This window comes from Hypanus sabinus, chromosome 6, assembly GCF_030144855.1.
Source record: "Hypanus sabinus isolate sHypSab1 chromosome 6, sHypSab1.hap1, whole genome shotgun sequence".
Lineage (NCBI taxonomy): Eukaryota > Metazoa > Chordata > Chondrichthyes > Myliobatiformes > Dasyatidae > Hypanus > Hypanus sabinus.
This window is the reverse complement of record NC_082711.1, coordinates 41,579,810-41,593,121: the sequence shown is the minus strand read 5'-3', so window position 1 is coordinate 41,593,121 and position 13,312 is coordinate 41,579,810. Positions and strand designations below refer to the sequence as shown.

Below are 13,312 nucleotides of genomic sequence, written 5' to 3'. Positions count from 1 at the left end.
CGAGTACATATTTTTTATGACAGACCTTAGCATTATATACTTGTATATTTAACTATATGATATATACACATTTGTCAATTATTGTTATTATTTTATATGGGATACTTGTACTGTGTTTTGCACCTTGGTCCCAGACAAATATTATTTTGTTTAGCTGTACACATGTATACAGTTGAATAACAATAAACTTGAATTTGAAGTTGAATTTACACAAGATTTAGGGTATTGCTGGCAAAAACAGTAAACTTTCACACAAGAGTTTTGTCCTTTTATGACTCAATGTGGCACCCCCAGTTACGGCAAATACAAAGCAGGGAAACTTGCAAAACATGCAGTTAGTGATAACCTGAGTTTTTTGTATAGAAGCCACATCAAAAAGATTCCTAAGAAGAACCTATATGATTGTAATTAAATCTACACTCCTGAATTTGAAGTATTAATTTACTATCTTACTTAAGACCAAACATGTTCTTTGAAATGATACCAAAAGGTCAGAGTTGGATTTTATGGTTATATTTTGTTCACACATTTAGTAACCACAAATGAACAACTATTTGAAGCCAATTTAGAACAAAGGACATTCATATAAAGGGCCCCAGCTCAACTTACCAATCAAATAGCACTATCCTGTCACACAGTTTATTCAAGGATATAATTCTTTATTTTCAAGACCCCTTTATGATGAATCCTACATGAACAGAGTTGTTTCTTTTATCCATTTGCTTACTCTGTTAGCTTGGTGACTCATCTTAGCTCACTGCCTCTGCTGGCAAATATCTCCTTCAGCTACTAATTCTCCAGATTCTAAAAGTAGGGAAAGGGCTGGCAGATTGCAGATTCTCTGGGCTTGAACTAGTCATGTAAAATCAGATCATTACAGCATAGAAACAGGCCCTCAAGCCTATCTAGTCCATACTGAATTGTTGTTCTGCCTGGTTCCATTGACCTGCATCTGGACCATAGCCCACCATACCCTCATGCACATCTCTTAAATGTTGACTACCAATTTACTACCTCATCCTGAAAGCCAAGTGACTAAAATTTCTTGACCAGCCTCATATGCAGGAGACACAAAGTGCAATGCATATGCTGTGGTCAAATCAAGACGTACAAAAAAGCTGGATGAACTCAGCAGGTCGGGCAGCATCCGTTGAAAGGAGCAGTCAAGGAGTTTGTCAAATGCCTTGATGAAGTCCATATAGAGAAGAGCCACTGCTTTACTTTCATCAACTTTCCGGGTAACCTCCTCAAATTAAGTGTGTTAAAAATCACACTTAAAAGACTGCTCCCTGGTGGGCTTTCACCATTAATCTCTTCATATGACATCCCCTTTTCTGTCCAGTGCCCAGCAATATACTCAGAAATGAAAGAAGTCTAAAGAGCAGTAAGTAATCAGATAACCAATTGTGACATCATTTTCTTAGACTAATGAAGTTAAAAGTCAGTATTTCTCAAGTTTTCTATTTATGAGATCAAAGGGCACACTCAGTGATCAAGATGATTCACCTTCAAAATTTCTTTCCAGCTCAGTTGGGAAATATTCCATCTCCACTGAGACTTCAGAAATAGCTTGGTGAGCTTAAGAACTTCTACTGCAGGCAAGCTGCATCTCAAACCCACATCCTGTTTCGACACTAAGACATATCTTTACAATAATTACCTTCCTGGACAAACAATAACATCCCAATTTTCAAAACCTGCAACTCATTTTTATCAATGATATTATCTATGCTGAAGAGATATGGGAGGATAAGCTAATTTAAGCAGGGTCTTTTTGGTGAATAAGATTATGCATTTAACACCCACGTGTGCACTTTCCAGTGAACAACTTTCACCGCTGCTTGAGTCAAAACTAGGCAATTCATTAGAAATTCAACCTATGACTCTTTTCATCTATGTGATTCAATGCCACACCATTTGGAGAAGTCATCTGCCACAGCATCTACAATTCAAAATTCAGAAGTAATAATTTTTAAAATATGTAACACAATCCATACAAATGTAGACTTGCAGCCCATAACACACAAGGCCACGTCCCTTCAGTACAGCCTTTCAATCCAAGCTTGCTAGACTGGCAAATTTTCCAGAGCACTGGATGTTATTCCTATTAATGCACCAAAACACTTTTAGTTCACATTTTTCCAAAAACATGCTTCATAACTGCAGTAATACAAATTATACATTATAACTTTTCTCTAAGTATTGCTAAAATTACCGACAGAACTTTTATAGCAGTTCAGTACAATCTCTGAAGCTCAAAGAGAAACTCAACCAGTCAAACTCAATTTAGAGACTGTCAAAGAAAACGTCAGCACAGAAACAGGCCCTTTAGCCCATCCAGTCTGTATAAAACCAGTTTAAATTGCCTTTAAACTGCTTTGTGGGAGAAGCCAAAGAGTGTTAGTAGAAGGTTGACTGGAGGCATATGACCAGTGGTGAACCACAGTACTGGGTCCTTTGTTTTCAGTCATCTATATCAAAGAACTGGAAGATAAAGTGGTTAACTTTGCATATGACACCAAGATTGGGGGTGTAGTGGACAGGAAGGAAGGCTATCATGGCTTGCAGAGGGATTTGCATCAGCTGGAAAAATGGCAGATAGAATTTAATGCAGACAAGTGTGAGGTTTTTCTTTTCAGTGGGACCAACCAGGGTAGATCTTTCACAGTGAGTGGCAGGTCACTGGGGAATGTGGTAGAACAAAGCGTTCTGAGAACACAAGTGATTAATTAATTCATTGAAAGTGGAGTCATAGGTAGATAGGGCAGTACAGAAAGCTTCTGGCAAGTTGGTCTTCATAAGTCAATGTATTGAGTACAGGAGATGTTGAAGTTGTATAAGACATCGGTGAGGTCTAATTTGCAGTATTGTGTGCGGTTTTGGTCACCTACCTACAGGAAAGAAGTAAACAAGGTTGAAAAGAGTGCAGAGAAAATTTACGAGAATGTTGTCAGGTCAGGGAACCTAAGTTATAAGAAAAGATTGAATAGATTATGACTGTATTCCTTAAACGTAGAAGATTGAGAGGTGATTTGAAAGAGGTATATAAAATTACCATAAATTCCAGTGTATACGCCGAGAATTTGGCCCTAAATTTTGTTCCTAAAATTAGGGGGTCGGCTTATACACAGGGTGCCAACTTTGGAAAAACGAATACACGGAAGACAGGTCGTATTTATTGGCTGATTTTGAGTTAAATTCGTTTCACTGTCGTCCATGAATTACTTGAATGATTTGTTTAAACTCACATTTAGTGGCTGGAGCACGGAGATCAAACCACCGAGGATGGCTGCAATGTCCGTATTTTCAGCTTTCAATGCTGCTTTTGTCTCACCTGACAAGTGTGTTTTGAAGACGTCCCAGACAAGTAGTGACTTTTCTTTCCCAAAACCTTCGGGACGTCGACGCCACACCTCTTTAACCCACTTCAAGCAACCCATTTCATCCATCCAGCAGCGTTCTTGAACGTAAACAACACTCTGTGGGAATTTTCTGAGCAATCTTTGTTTTTTGTCTCAATCCAAGATCATGTCTATTCATAAATCGGGTGCACCAACTTCGCGTAGCTTTGAAATTTTTGCTGACCTCATGGTATTTTTCAGCCCATTTCAACGCTTGAACTCAAATCAATTCTCTGGTAACAATGTATCCGGACGATCGCTGGTGATTCACCCACTCTAAAACTTGTTCCTCCAGTTCTGGCCACTGGCATGTTTTCCTGCGGTTTGCACATTTTGTCTTTGGCATTTCCCTCAGCGTGTCCACCGCCTTTCTCCAATCTCTCACTCTCTCTCGTTTACACTAAACTTCTTAGCAGCTGCAGAAGTATTCGTTTCTTTAGAAAAATCAACAACCTTCAGCTTGAAGCAGCATCGTATCGCATTCGTTTTAATCTTTCGTACATGGCGGTCGCAAACTCAATACTGAGTAGACGTACTGATCCCATCACCACGTGTTATGTTTTAACGAGATTACGATGGGCGCTAAATGGTTTCACGGGGGTTACAATTCTGAGGATTCTTTACCATTGGAGACCTAATCCAATATTTCCCTCCCTGATTTATTTATTAAGAATTCGCTTATAACGCTCTACAATGTGTAGGCCTGTTTTCTTAGCAGGTACTGGTTCACAAACTTTCCTGGTTCCAGATGCAGCAAAGCTGAATACCGCCATGTGAGATCTTGGGATCTTTTCTGGTTAAATCAAAAACCTGTACAAAAGGGGCCGGCTTATACAAAGGTAACATGAAAAAGGCACTTTTTTAACTTTACAAATGGGGGGGTCGGCTTATACTCCGGAATATACGGTCTGAGGGGTATAGATAGGCTTTTTTCTACAGATGTTGGGTGGGACTACAAGCAAAGGTCAGGGGTTAAGGCTGAAAGGTTTAAGGGGAACACGAGGGGAGGCTTCTTCACTCAGCGGGTTGTGAGAGTGTGGAATGAGCATTCTGCACAAGTGGGGTGCACGTGAGCTCAATTTTAACTTTTAAAAGAAAGTTTGGATAGGAACATGGATAGTAGGGATAAGGAGGTCTATGGACCCGGTGCAGGTTGATGGGAGTAGGCAGTTTAAATGGTTTTGGCATGGACTAAATGGGCCAAAGGGGTTGTTTCTGTGCTGTACTTCTCCCAGACCCTGGCACCTGGGAAACAATGTACCTTCCAGGAATCTTTTGATGGCTTTGGGCCTACACTTGCTGGAGCTTAGATTAAAGGGGAGGGGGTGGGGATCACACTGAAACCTATCCAATATCGAAAGATCTAGCTAAAGTGGATGTACAGATGATATTTACAATAGTGGGGGACTACAGGACCAGATGGTACAGCCTCATTATAGAGGAACAGTCCTTTAGAACAGACATGAGGAGGAATTTCTTTCATCAGAGATTCTATGGAATCGTTTGCCAAAGACAATTGTAGAGGCCAAGCCTTCGGGAATATTTAAAAGTTTTTGATTAGTAAGGGTATCAAAGATTATGGGGAGAAGGCAAGAGAAGAGTTGATAGGGATAATAAATCAGCCATACTGGAATGGTGAAAAACTTGACAGGCCAAATGGCCTAATTCTGCACCTATGTCTTACGCTCTTATGGTATAACATTGTCTTTAAGATAGTGAGCACACACTTCTTTTTGCATTTTCAACATTGTGATGCTTGATTTAATGAATGCCTTGTACAATGTTTGGGAAAATTGGTTAAATGTTTAAAGTAATGAAAAAGAAAGGACTGTGGGAAGAGACTGAGGCAGTGGGAACAGTTTTGAATTGTTTGAAGTGTGATTAATCTGTTTCTGCATGGTGGTTGTCCCTCATGTCTGACGATGACAGAAACCCTGTGGTGAGTTTTTAAAGTGGAAAAGCTGTTGCACTGGGGCAGTTCCACTCTCTCAACCTCAGAAGTCATCCAGGTCCAGTGGTACGAACAAGCCTCACAAACTGAGCTCCAGGTTGCTGCAGTGGATGAATTCTGTGTCTGTTCATGCTCCTGGCTCTCCACAGAGTGTCACAGTACTGCCTTCCTGGCTGTTGGATCTCCCTGTAGAGCACATCTGCCCAATCCGCCAAAACTGACTTTGCATACTAGGTCAGGTATATCCCCATCTCACTGGGGTATGAGGCCCCCAGCAACCCTCACCTTGTTTGGCACGCCTGTCAAAGCAGTGTACCAGAGTGTGGCCACTATTTCATGCAAACAGCTATTTGGAACCACAACTGAGAGCCGAGTGTCTGGTGAGGACCAGAGGTGAGTGAGCTGCCCCACAATGGACATGACAGGCCCCTTCAACAGAGATGCTTCCCTTCCCTGGACAACCCATACACCCCAATGTCTTCTTGGGAACTGTGACAAGCAAAAAATCCCGACTGCCCCCACTCACTTCTTTCAAACGCTCCCTCCCTGTACGCAGTCTGATACCTCCTCAGAAACCGTGGCACGCAATATGTGCCAATAGTCCCTCTTGCTTCTATTAAACTCACTTTGCCTCTACACAATCTGAACTCTCCTCAGGAACTGTGGTATACAAATCTTACTCAGTCATATCAACATTTAAATGAATCTGCATAATCATTGTTGAATGAAACTCAACATTAAATAGTTCTGCAACAGTGAACTACTCTATTGATCTTTGGTAAATGTATTTTTTTTATCTTAAAAACAGTGCACCTCAGTGAAGAATAGAAATCACCTGCAGCTCTCTCTGGAATCATTTAATTAAATAAGATTTTGCACTTCACAGTTCCACTCCTGTATTGCAAAAGGGATGGATGAGACAGAGTTTGTCAAATGTGTTCAGGAGACATGTGTGGGATTGAGTTCAAGGTCTTACAGCTATACAAGACCTTGGTTAGACCCCACATGGAGTACCGGGTTCAGTTCTGGTGATCTCATGGCCACCATATGGACCACATGAAAGATGTGGGTACTACAGAAGGAGCGCAGAGGAGATTTACAAGGATGTTGCCTGGATTGGAGAGCATGCCTTATGAGAATAGGTTGAGTGAACCTGGTCTTTTCTCCTTGGAGCGACGGAGGATAAGGGGTGACCTGATCGAGGTGTTTAAGATGATGAGAGGCATTGATCCTGTGGATAGCCAGAGGCTTTTCCCCAGGGCTGAAATGGCTAACACAAGCGATCAAAGTCTTAAGATGCTTGCAAGTAGGTACAGAGGGGATGTCAGGGGTAAGTTTTGCACACAGAGAGTGGTGTGTGTGTGGAATGCACTGCCAGTGACAGTGTTGGCAGTGGATTCAATAGCGTCTTTTAAGAGACTCTTAGATAGGTACATGGAGCTTAGAGAAATAGAGGGCTATGCAGTAGGGTAATTGTAGGCAGTTTCTAGTGTAGGTTATATGGTCGGCACAACATTGTGGACCGAAGAGCCTGTAATGTGCTGTTGATTTCTATGTTCTATGAAAGTTTCCTTAATCGGTACACAGAGTTTCCCAACTAGACTGCCACCAGAGGGTCATGGGCTATGGGAGAAAGGTGAAATGTTTAGAGACCATGAGAGGGAACTTCCCTCACTCTGAGGGCAAGGCAAGCTTATTTGTATAGCACTTTTCAAACACAAGGCAGTTCAAAGTGTTTTCCATAAAACAAGATACAAAAATCTAACATCAAATGTCAGACAATATAAAGAGAATAAGATCACACATAAAAATAAAGAAATAAAAGTTACAGTGCAGGAGATTCTAATTAAAAGCTGCAGTGAAAAGAAAAGTTTTAAACCTCAATTTAAAGGAGCTTAAAGTTGGGCAGACTTCAGATCATCTGATAGGTTATTCCAGATATGTGGAGCATAATAACTAAAAGCTGCTTTGCCTTGTTTAGTTTTGACCCTGTGGACGGGAAGCAGACCCACCCCAGACAACCTGAGAGCTCCATAAGGTTCATAATGCAGCAAGAGACTGGAGATATATCTTGGCCCTGGATCATTCAGTGCCTTATAAACCAGCAGTAATATTTTAAATTCAATTCTCTGATGGACAGGAAGCCAGTGTAGTGATCTGAGAACTGAAGTGATGTGCTCTACTTTCTTGGTCTTAGTGAGGACTCTAGAAGCAGTGTTCTGAATGAGCTGCAGATGTCTGAGGAGTTTTGTTTTTTTTTTTTACAGAGACCTGTGAAAACATCATTACAGCTTACTAAAACATACTAAAAATAAATGCATAGACAAGTTTTTCTAGATCTTACTGAGACACAAGATCTTAGACTCTTGCTATATTTTTAAGGGTAGTGACTGTGTGGAACATGCTGCCAGTGCGAAAGGTAATTGTGGGGTTGATTACAATATTCAAGACAAATTTGGATAGCTACATGGATGGCAGGAGCATTGAGGGCTATGGTCCAGGTGCCTGTCATTGGGACTAGTCAGATTAATGGTTTGGCACTAACTAGATGTGCCAAAAGGCCTGTTTTTGTGCTGTAGTGTCCTAAGTCCTATGATTGCAATACTGCCACAGAAACACACTTAATCATCAATCGACTTCTATATTACCTGTCTGATGGAGGCAAACAACACATGGTTTCCATCTGCTCTGACTTTCCACTTTGGTTGTTCTTATTTTGCATAAGCAAATTGTTGAAAGGCTCATCACTGATTAAGACCTTGTGGATCTCCTTCAGGTGAAAAAAATAAACTCCAATATTTCCAAAAAGCTTTGCACAAAACTCGCAGCACATTAGCTTTTTCCGTCGTACTTCACCGTGACATCGTTTCATATGAGTGCTCAGGCTGCCTGAGTGACTGTAGGCCTTGTGGCAAATTCTACAGCAATAAGGCCTGGTTTTGGAGTGAATATTCAAATGATCTTGAAGATGATGTTTAAACTGAAATGCTCGATTACAAACGTTGCATTTGTATGCTTGTTCATCCAAGTGCTCAGGTGGATTTCTGCAGTAGATAGACGTGTTGGCAGCTTGCACAAAATTACCAATCTTACTTATTGTTGTACTGCTTGGCGCTGCCCCTGATTTTAAACTGTCATGGTTCTGCACTGCAACAATTCCTCCTGAGAATGCCAACGGGGCTACAGCTTGCATAGCAGCCACAGGTTTTGGCATGATGTTACAAAACTTTTTCAACACAGCTGCTGTTTTATCTGAATTTTTATTTGTCATTGTTTTTATATTTTCTTCTTTAGCTTTGTAAGTGCCACATTCCTGAAAAGAAACACATTTTGTCTTCTCCTTTTCTTCCTGCACTTTGCTCAGATCACAGGTCTGAAACCTTTTTGTTTTACATATAGCCACGCTGTCTGTAACTTTTCTTTTCCTTGCTAATCTGTGCTTGAGTATATTGCTACTTGGCCTCTTTAATCTATTTATAATCACCTTTTTTGAAGTATGTGGACTAATTCTTTCTGCTGGTATAAATGTCAGCTGACTACGTGGTTTCTGAGTACCCACCCTGTGAAAGTCAGAAACCACACAAATATTTTTAGGCACATCAGTAGACAGATCATTTCCTGAATTTGCTGAGTGAACTCTAGACATGAATTGAGGAGATGGTGGCACAGGAACTTGATTTTGTTTGGGATTAAGAAAGATGGTGTGTTTTACTTGTGAGTAGGGTAAAATGGGAACTTTGCCTTTTGGAGCAGGAGAAGGTGCAATAAACTGAACAGAGTTTCCAAACTGCATCATTGGCAAAGAACCAACAGATTGATTTTGCTTTGAGATAACAGGGGATTGTTGGTCTGATTGGACAACAGACCAAGATGAAAGGCTACATGCTGCTTTCAACAAATCTGGCTTTGATTTAAAAGAACCTTTAAATATCGCAGTGTTCAGCATGGATCTGTTCATGCTGGTTGAAACAGTACGAGATACTGTTTGGCTGATTTCACTGCTTTTCGGATTGTCAGCCTTGGAGGTGGTTGGGTGTCCAACTGTCACATCGGCATCTCGGGGTAATGTGGCAGAAACTGTGCTATCAGCTGTTGCAATAGCTGTTTTCTCACCTTCAGTCAACAATCCTGTTTTAGGTGCTTCGACACTTGGATTAATTTGTGAGTGCCCAGGTACCGGAGTTGGTTGCACCTGTACTGACGTCACTTTCGATAGACATTGAAGATTACTAGGCTTTACCACTGCTAGTTTTGAGACTCGGCATTGCTTTGTGGCTGGTTTGGTCCAGAGGGACTGATACCGTGGTATTGGTAATTTCTCAGGAGCAGCAGCCTGAGGTGTTGTCTGCCCAAATACTACCGAAGACCTGCATCCTTTAGAAACTTGCGGCTGACCAGTGCAGGTTACAGTTGTCTTGTCAACTTTTAAAGATGCTTGTGAGGGAGCTGCAGCAACTTGTGACAACGCAACCAGTGAGTATGTTCCTTCTTTACCCACAATGGGCATCAGCGCATAGCTCCGAGCAGGCATGATAATGGGCTTTGGTGGACAGTTATTGGACTGAATATCGGACGAGGTCTTGGATCCAGAAGAAATTCCATTGATGGTAGCAGATGGAGGGAGAATAGAAGAAGCAGGTGCCATTACCGGTGAGAGATTAACTTTTGGAGCAATGGTTCTGAAATGACCCTTGGCCTGTAAAGTCCTCTTCTGCACAGCCAAACCCGATGAAGATCCTTGTGCATCTATGGAAAGATGAATGTCACAATGAGTTATTTTGATTTACCTGACTAATACTGATTATTCCTTTAAGTTTCTTCAAATAATCACAGAAATATTACTGCATGGAAGGAGGCTATTTGATCCTAGATGTGTCAGATTAATGCAATGCAAGAGAAATGCATATTTTATAAGCTTTGTTCTCAAGCATTCATGTTCCTGTGATTAAAAATTAGAAATTAACCTGATGCAGAAGTTAAATTTAGCCATTATGAAATAATCACCGCAACATCACAAAAATAATCATCAAACCAAAGAATCTATGGAACTGACAGTCAAATTATTCAAATATTCCTGGAAATGTAATTGTCAGATGCGCGGAAAAGGTACTTAATTCACACCCAACATCTCTTCAAGGTAGAAAAGTTCCTTACTTTTTTTGAAAATTAAAGACAAATTTAATGTTAAACCTTAAAAGTATTAGGAATTAAAGGCAGCACTTATTCTGCATGAAAAAATCTTCAAACATCAGCAGCTGAATAGCAGCCTCAACATGACTGCTAGTTGCTACACACTGATGGCTGTTGCTAGCAACTTGTAGCCCTGCTCGGGTTGTTGCAGCTCCTTTCACCAACACATCTAAAGGTCAACAAAACCAGCATAATCCATTTTCTAATGCTGCGTTCCACCAGCATTCTGTGTATGTTGCATAATCCATTTTAGTTGAGGAAACTGTTGATCAAGAAACTTGGAAAAGCATCTTCTTCCTCAGTTCAATGTTCTTTATCTGAACCATCAAAATAAAAGTAGGCATTAATATGAAGATTCATACTCATGATTTGACATTAAGCAATGGACCAAGAACCCAGCTGACAATTCCTACAGATACTTAGCGATATTACATGCATTCTCCCACCCATACAAATCTCACTCCCCAACATTTTTTGTAAAAATCACCCAGATGTTTTCAAATCAACATTTGCTTGAGGCAGAAAATCCTTCCTAAAACTTGCATCCTCACTACGAACATTTTTGACTAAATGGTTTGAATCATATCTTGCTTCTGTGTCCCCACAAGGAGGTAAGCTGTTAGAAATGGGAAGTGTTATATTGGGTTGTTCAAAACAAATGCTGCGGAAAAAGTAGAAAAGAATATGAGAACTGAGGCATTTAGATGATGATAAAAGGCAATTTTGAAAAAGGCAATTTTCCATCTTGTCCCAACAGCAATCCCAAATCTCTTCAAGCATTTGTTCACTATCAACTGGTAAACAAAAAGCAAGTAAGAGACAAAGAACTTGGCATGCTTGAATTTAAGAAAAGATCTCAAATAGGTCTGCAGAACTACAGACCAGTCATCTTTATAGACAATAGGTGCAGAAGTAGACCATTCGGCCCTTCGAGCCTGCACCACTATTTTGAGATCATGGCTGATCATCTACTATCAATACCCGGTTCCTGCCTTGTCCCCATATCCCTCGATTCCCCTATCCATAAGATACCTATCTAGCTCCTTCTTGAAAGTATCCAGAGAATTTGCCTCCACTGCCTTCTGAGGCAGTGCATTCCAGACCCCCACAACTCTCTGGGAGAAGAAGTTTTTCCTTAACTCTGTCCTAAATGACCTACCCCTTAGTCTCAAACCATGCCCTCTGGTACTGGATTCTCCCAGCATCTGGAACATATTTCCTGCCTCTATGTTGTCCAATCCCTTAATAATCTTATATGTTGCAATCAGATCCCCTCTCAATCTCCTTAATTCCAGCATGTACAAGCCCAGTCTCTCTAACCTCTCTGCGTAAGACAGTCCAGACATCCCAGGAATTAACCTCGTGAATCTACACTGCACCTCCTCTACAGCCAGGATGTCCTTCCTTAACCCTGGAGACCAAAACTGTACACAATACTCCAGGTGTGGTCTCACCAGGGCTCTGTTCAAATGCAAGAGGATTTCCTTGCTCATGTACTCAATTCCCTTTGTAATAAAGGCCAACATTCCATTAGCCTTCTTCACTGCCTGCTGCACTTGCTCATTCACCTTCAGTGACTGACGAACAAGGACTCCTAGATCTCTTTGTATTTCTCCCTGACCTAACTCTACACTGTTCAGATAATAATCAGCCTTCCTGTTCTTACTCCCAACGTGGATAACCTCACAATTATTCACATTAAACGTCATCTGCCAAGTATCTGCCCACTCACCCAGCCTATCCAAGTCACCCTGAATTCTCCTAACATCCTCATCACATCACACTGCCACCCAGCTTAGTATCATCAGCAAATTTGCTGATGTTATTCTCAATGCCTTCATCTAAATTGTTGATGTAAATGGTAAAACAGCTGTGGTCTCAATACCGAGCCCTGTGGCACCCCACTAGTCACCACCTGCCATTCCAAGAAACACCCATTCACCGCTACCCTTTGCTTTCTATCTGCCAACCAGTTTTCTATCCATGTCAATGTCTTCCCCCCCGATGCCCTGAGCTTGATTTTACCCACCAATCTCCTGTGGGACCTTGTCAAATGCCTTCTGAAAATCGAGGTACACTACATTCACTGGATCTCCCCCGTCTAACTTCCAGGTTACATCCTCGAAAAACTCCAACGGATTAGTCAAGCATGATTTACCCTTGGTAAATCCATGCTGGCTCGGCCCAATCCTATCACTGCTATCTAGATGTGCCACTATTTCATCCTTAATAATGGACTCTAGCATCTTCCCCACCACCGATGTCAGGCTGACAGGTCGATAGTTCTCTGTTTTCTCCCTCCCTCCTTTCTTAAAAAGTGGGATAACATTAGCCATTCTCAAACCTCAGGAACTGATCCTGAATCTAAGGAACATTGGAAAATGATTACCAATGCATCCGCAATTTCCAGGGCCACCTCCTTTAGTACCCTAGGATGCAGACCATCTGGACTTGGGGATTTGTCAGCCTTCAGTCCCATCAGTCTACTCATCACTGTTTCCTTCCTAATGTCAATCTGTTTCATTTCCTCTGTTATCCTATGTCTTTGGCCCATCCATACATCTAGGAGATTGCTTGTGTCTTCCTTAGTGAAAACAGATCTAACGTACTCATTAAATTCTTCTGCCATTTCTCTGTTTCCCATAACAATTTCACCCAATTCATTCTTCAAGGGCCAACATTGTTCTTAACTATCTTCTTTCTCTTCACATACCTAAAAAAGCTTTTGCTATCTTCCTTTATATTCCTGGCTAGCTTGCGTTTATACCTC

The 13,312-nt window shown here is 41.1% G+C and overlaps 1 protein-coding gene across 10 annotated transcripts in view; it reads right to left on the bottom strand.

The window, feature by feature from the left end:
- znf438 (zinc finger protein 438) overlaps positions 1–13,312 on the bottom strand; it is a 272,996-nt gene that overhangs the window by 34,563 nt on the left and 225,121 nt on the right. For all 10 annotated transcript variants that reach the window (XM_059971967.1, XM_059971971.1, XM_059971976.1 and 7 more), the window contains one exon: positions 8,001–10,098. In XM_059971967.1, coding sequence (XP_059827950.1) covers positions 8,001–10,098 — 2,098 coding nt within the window. The remainder of the gene's footprint in view (positions 1–8,000; positions 10,099–13,312) is intronic.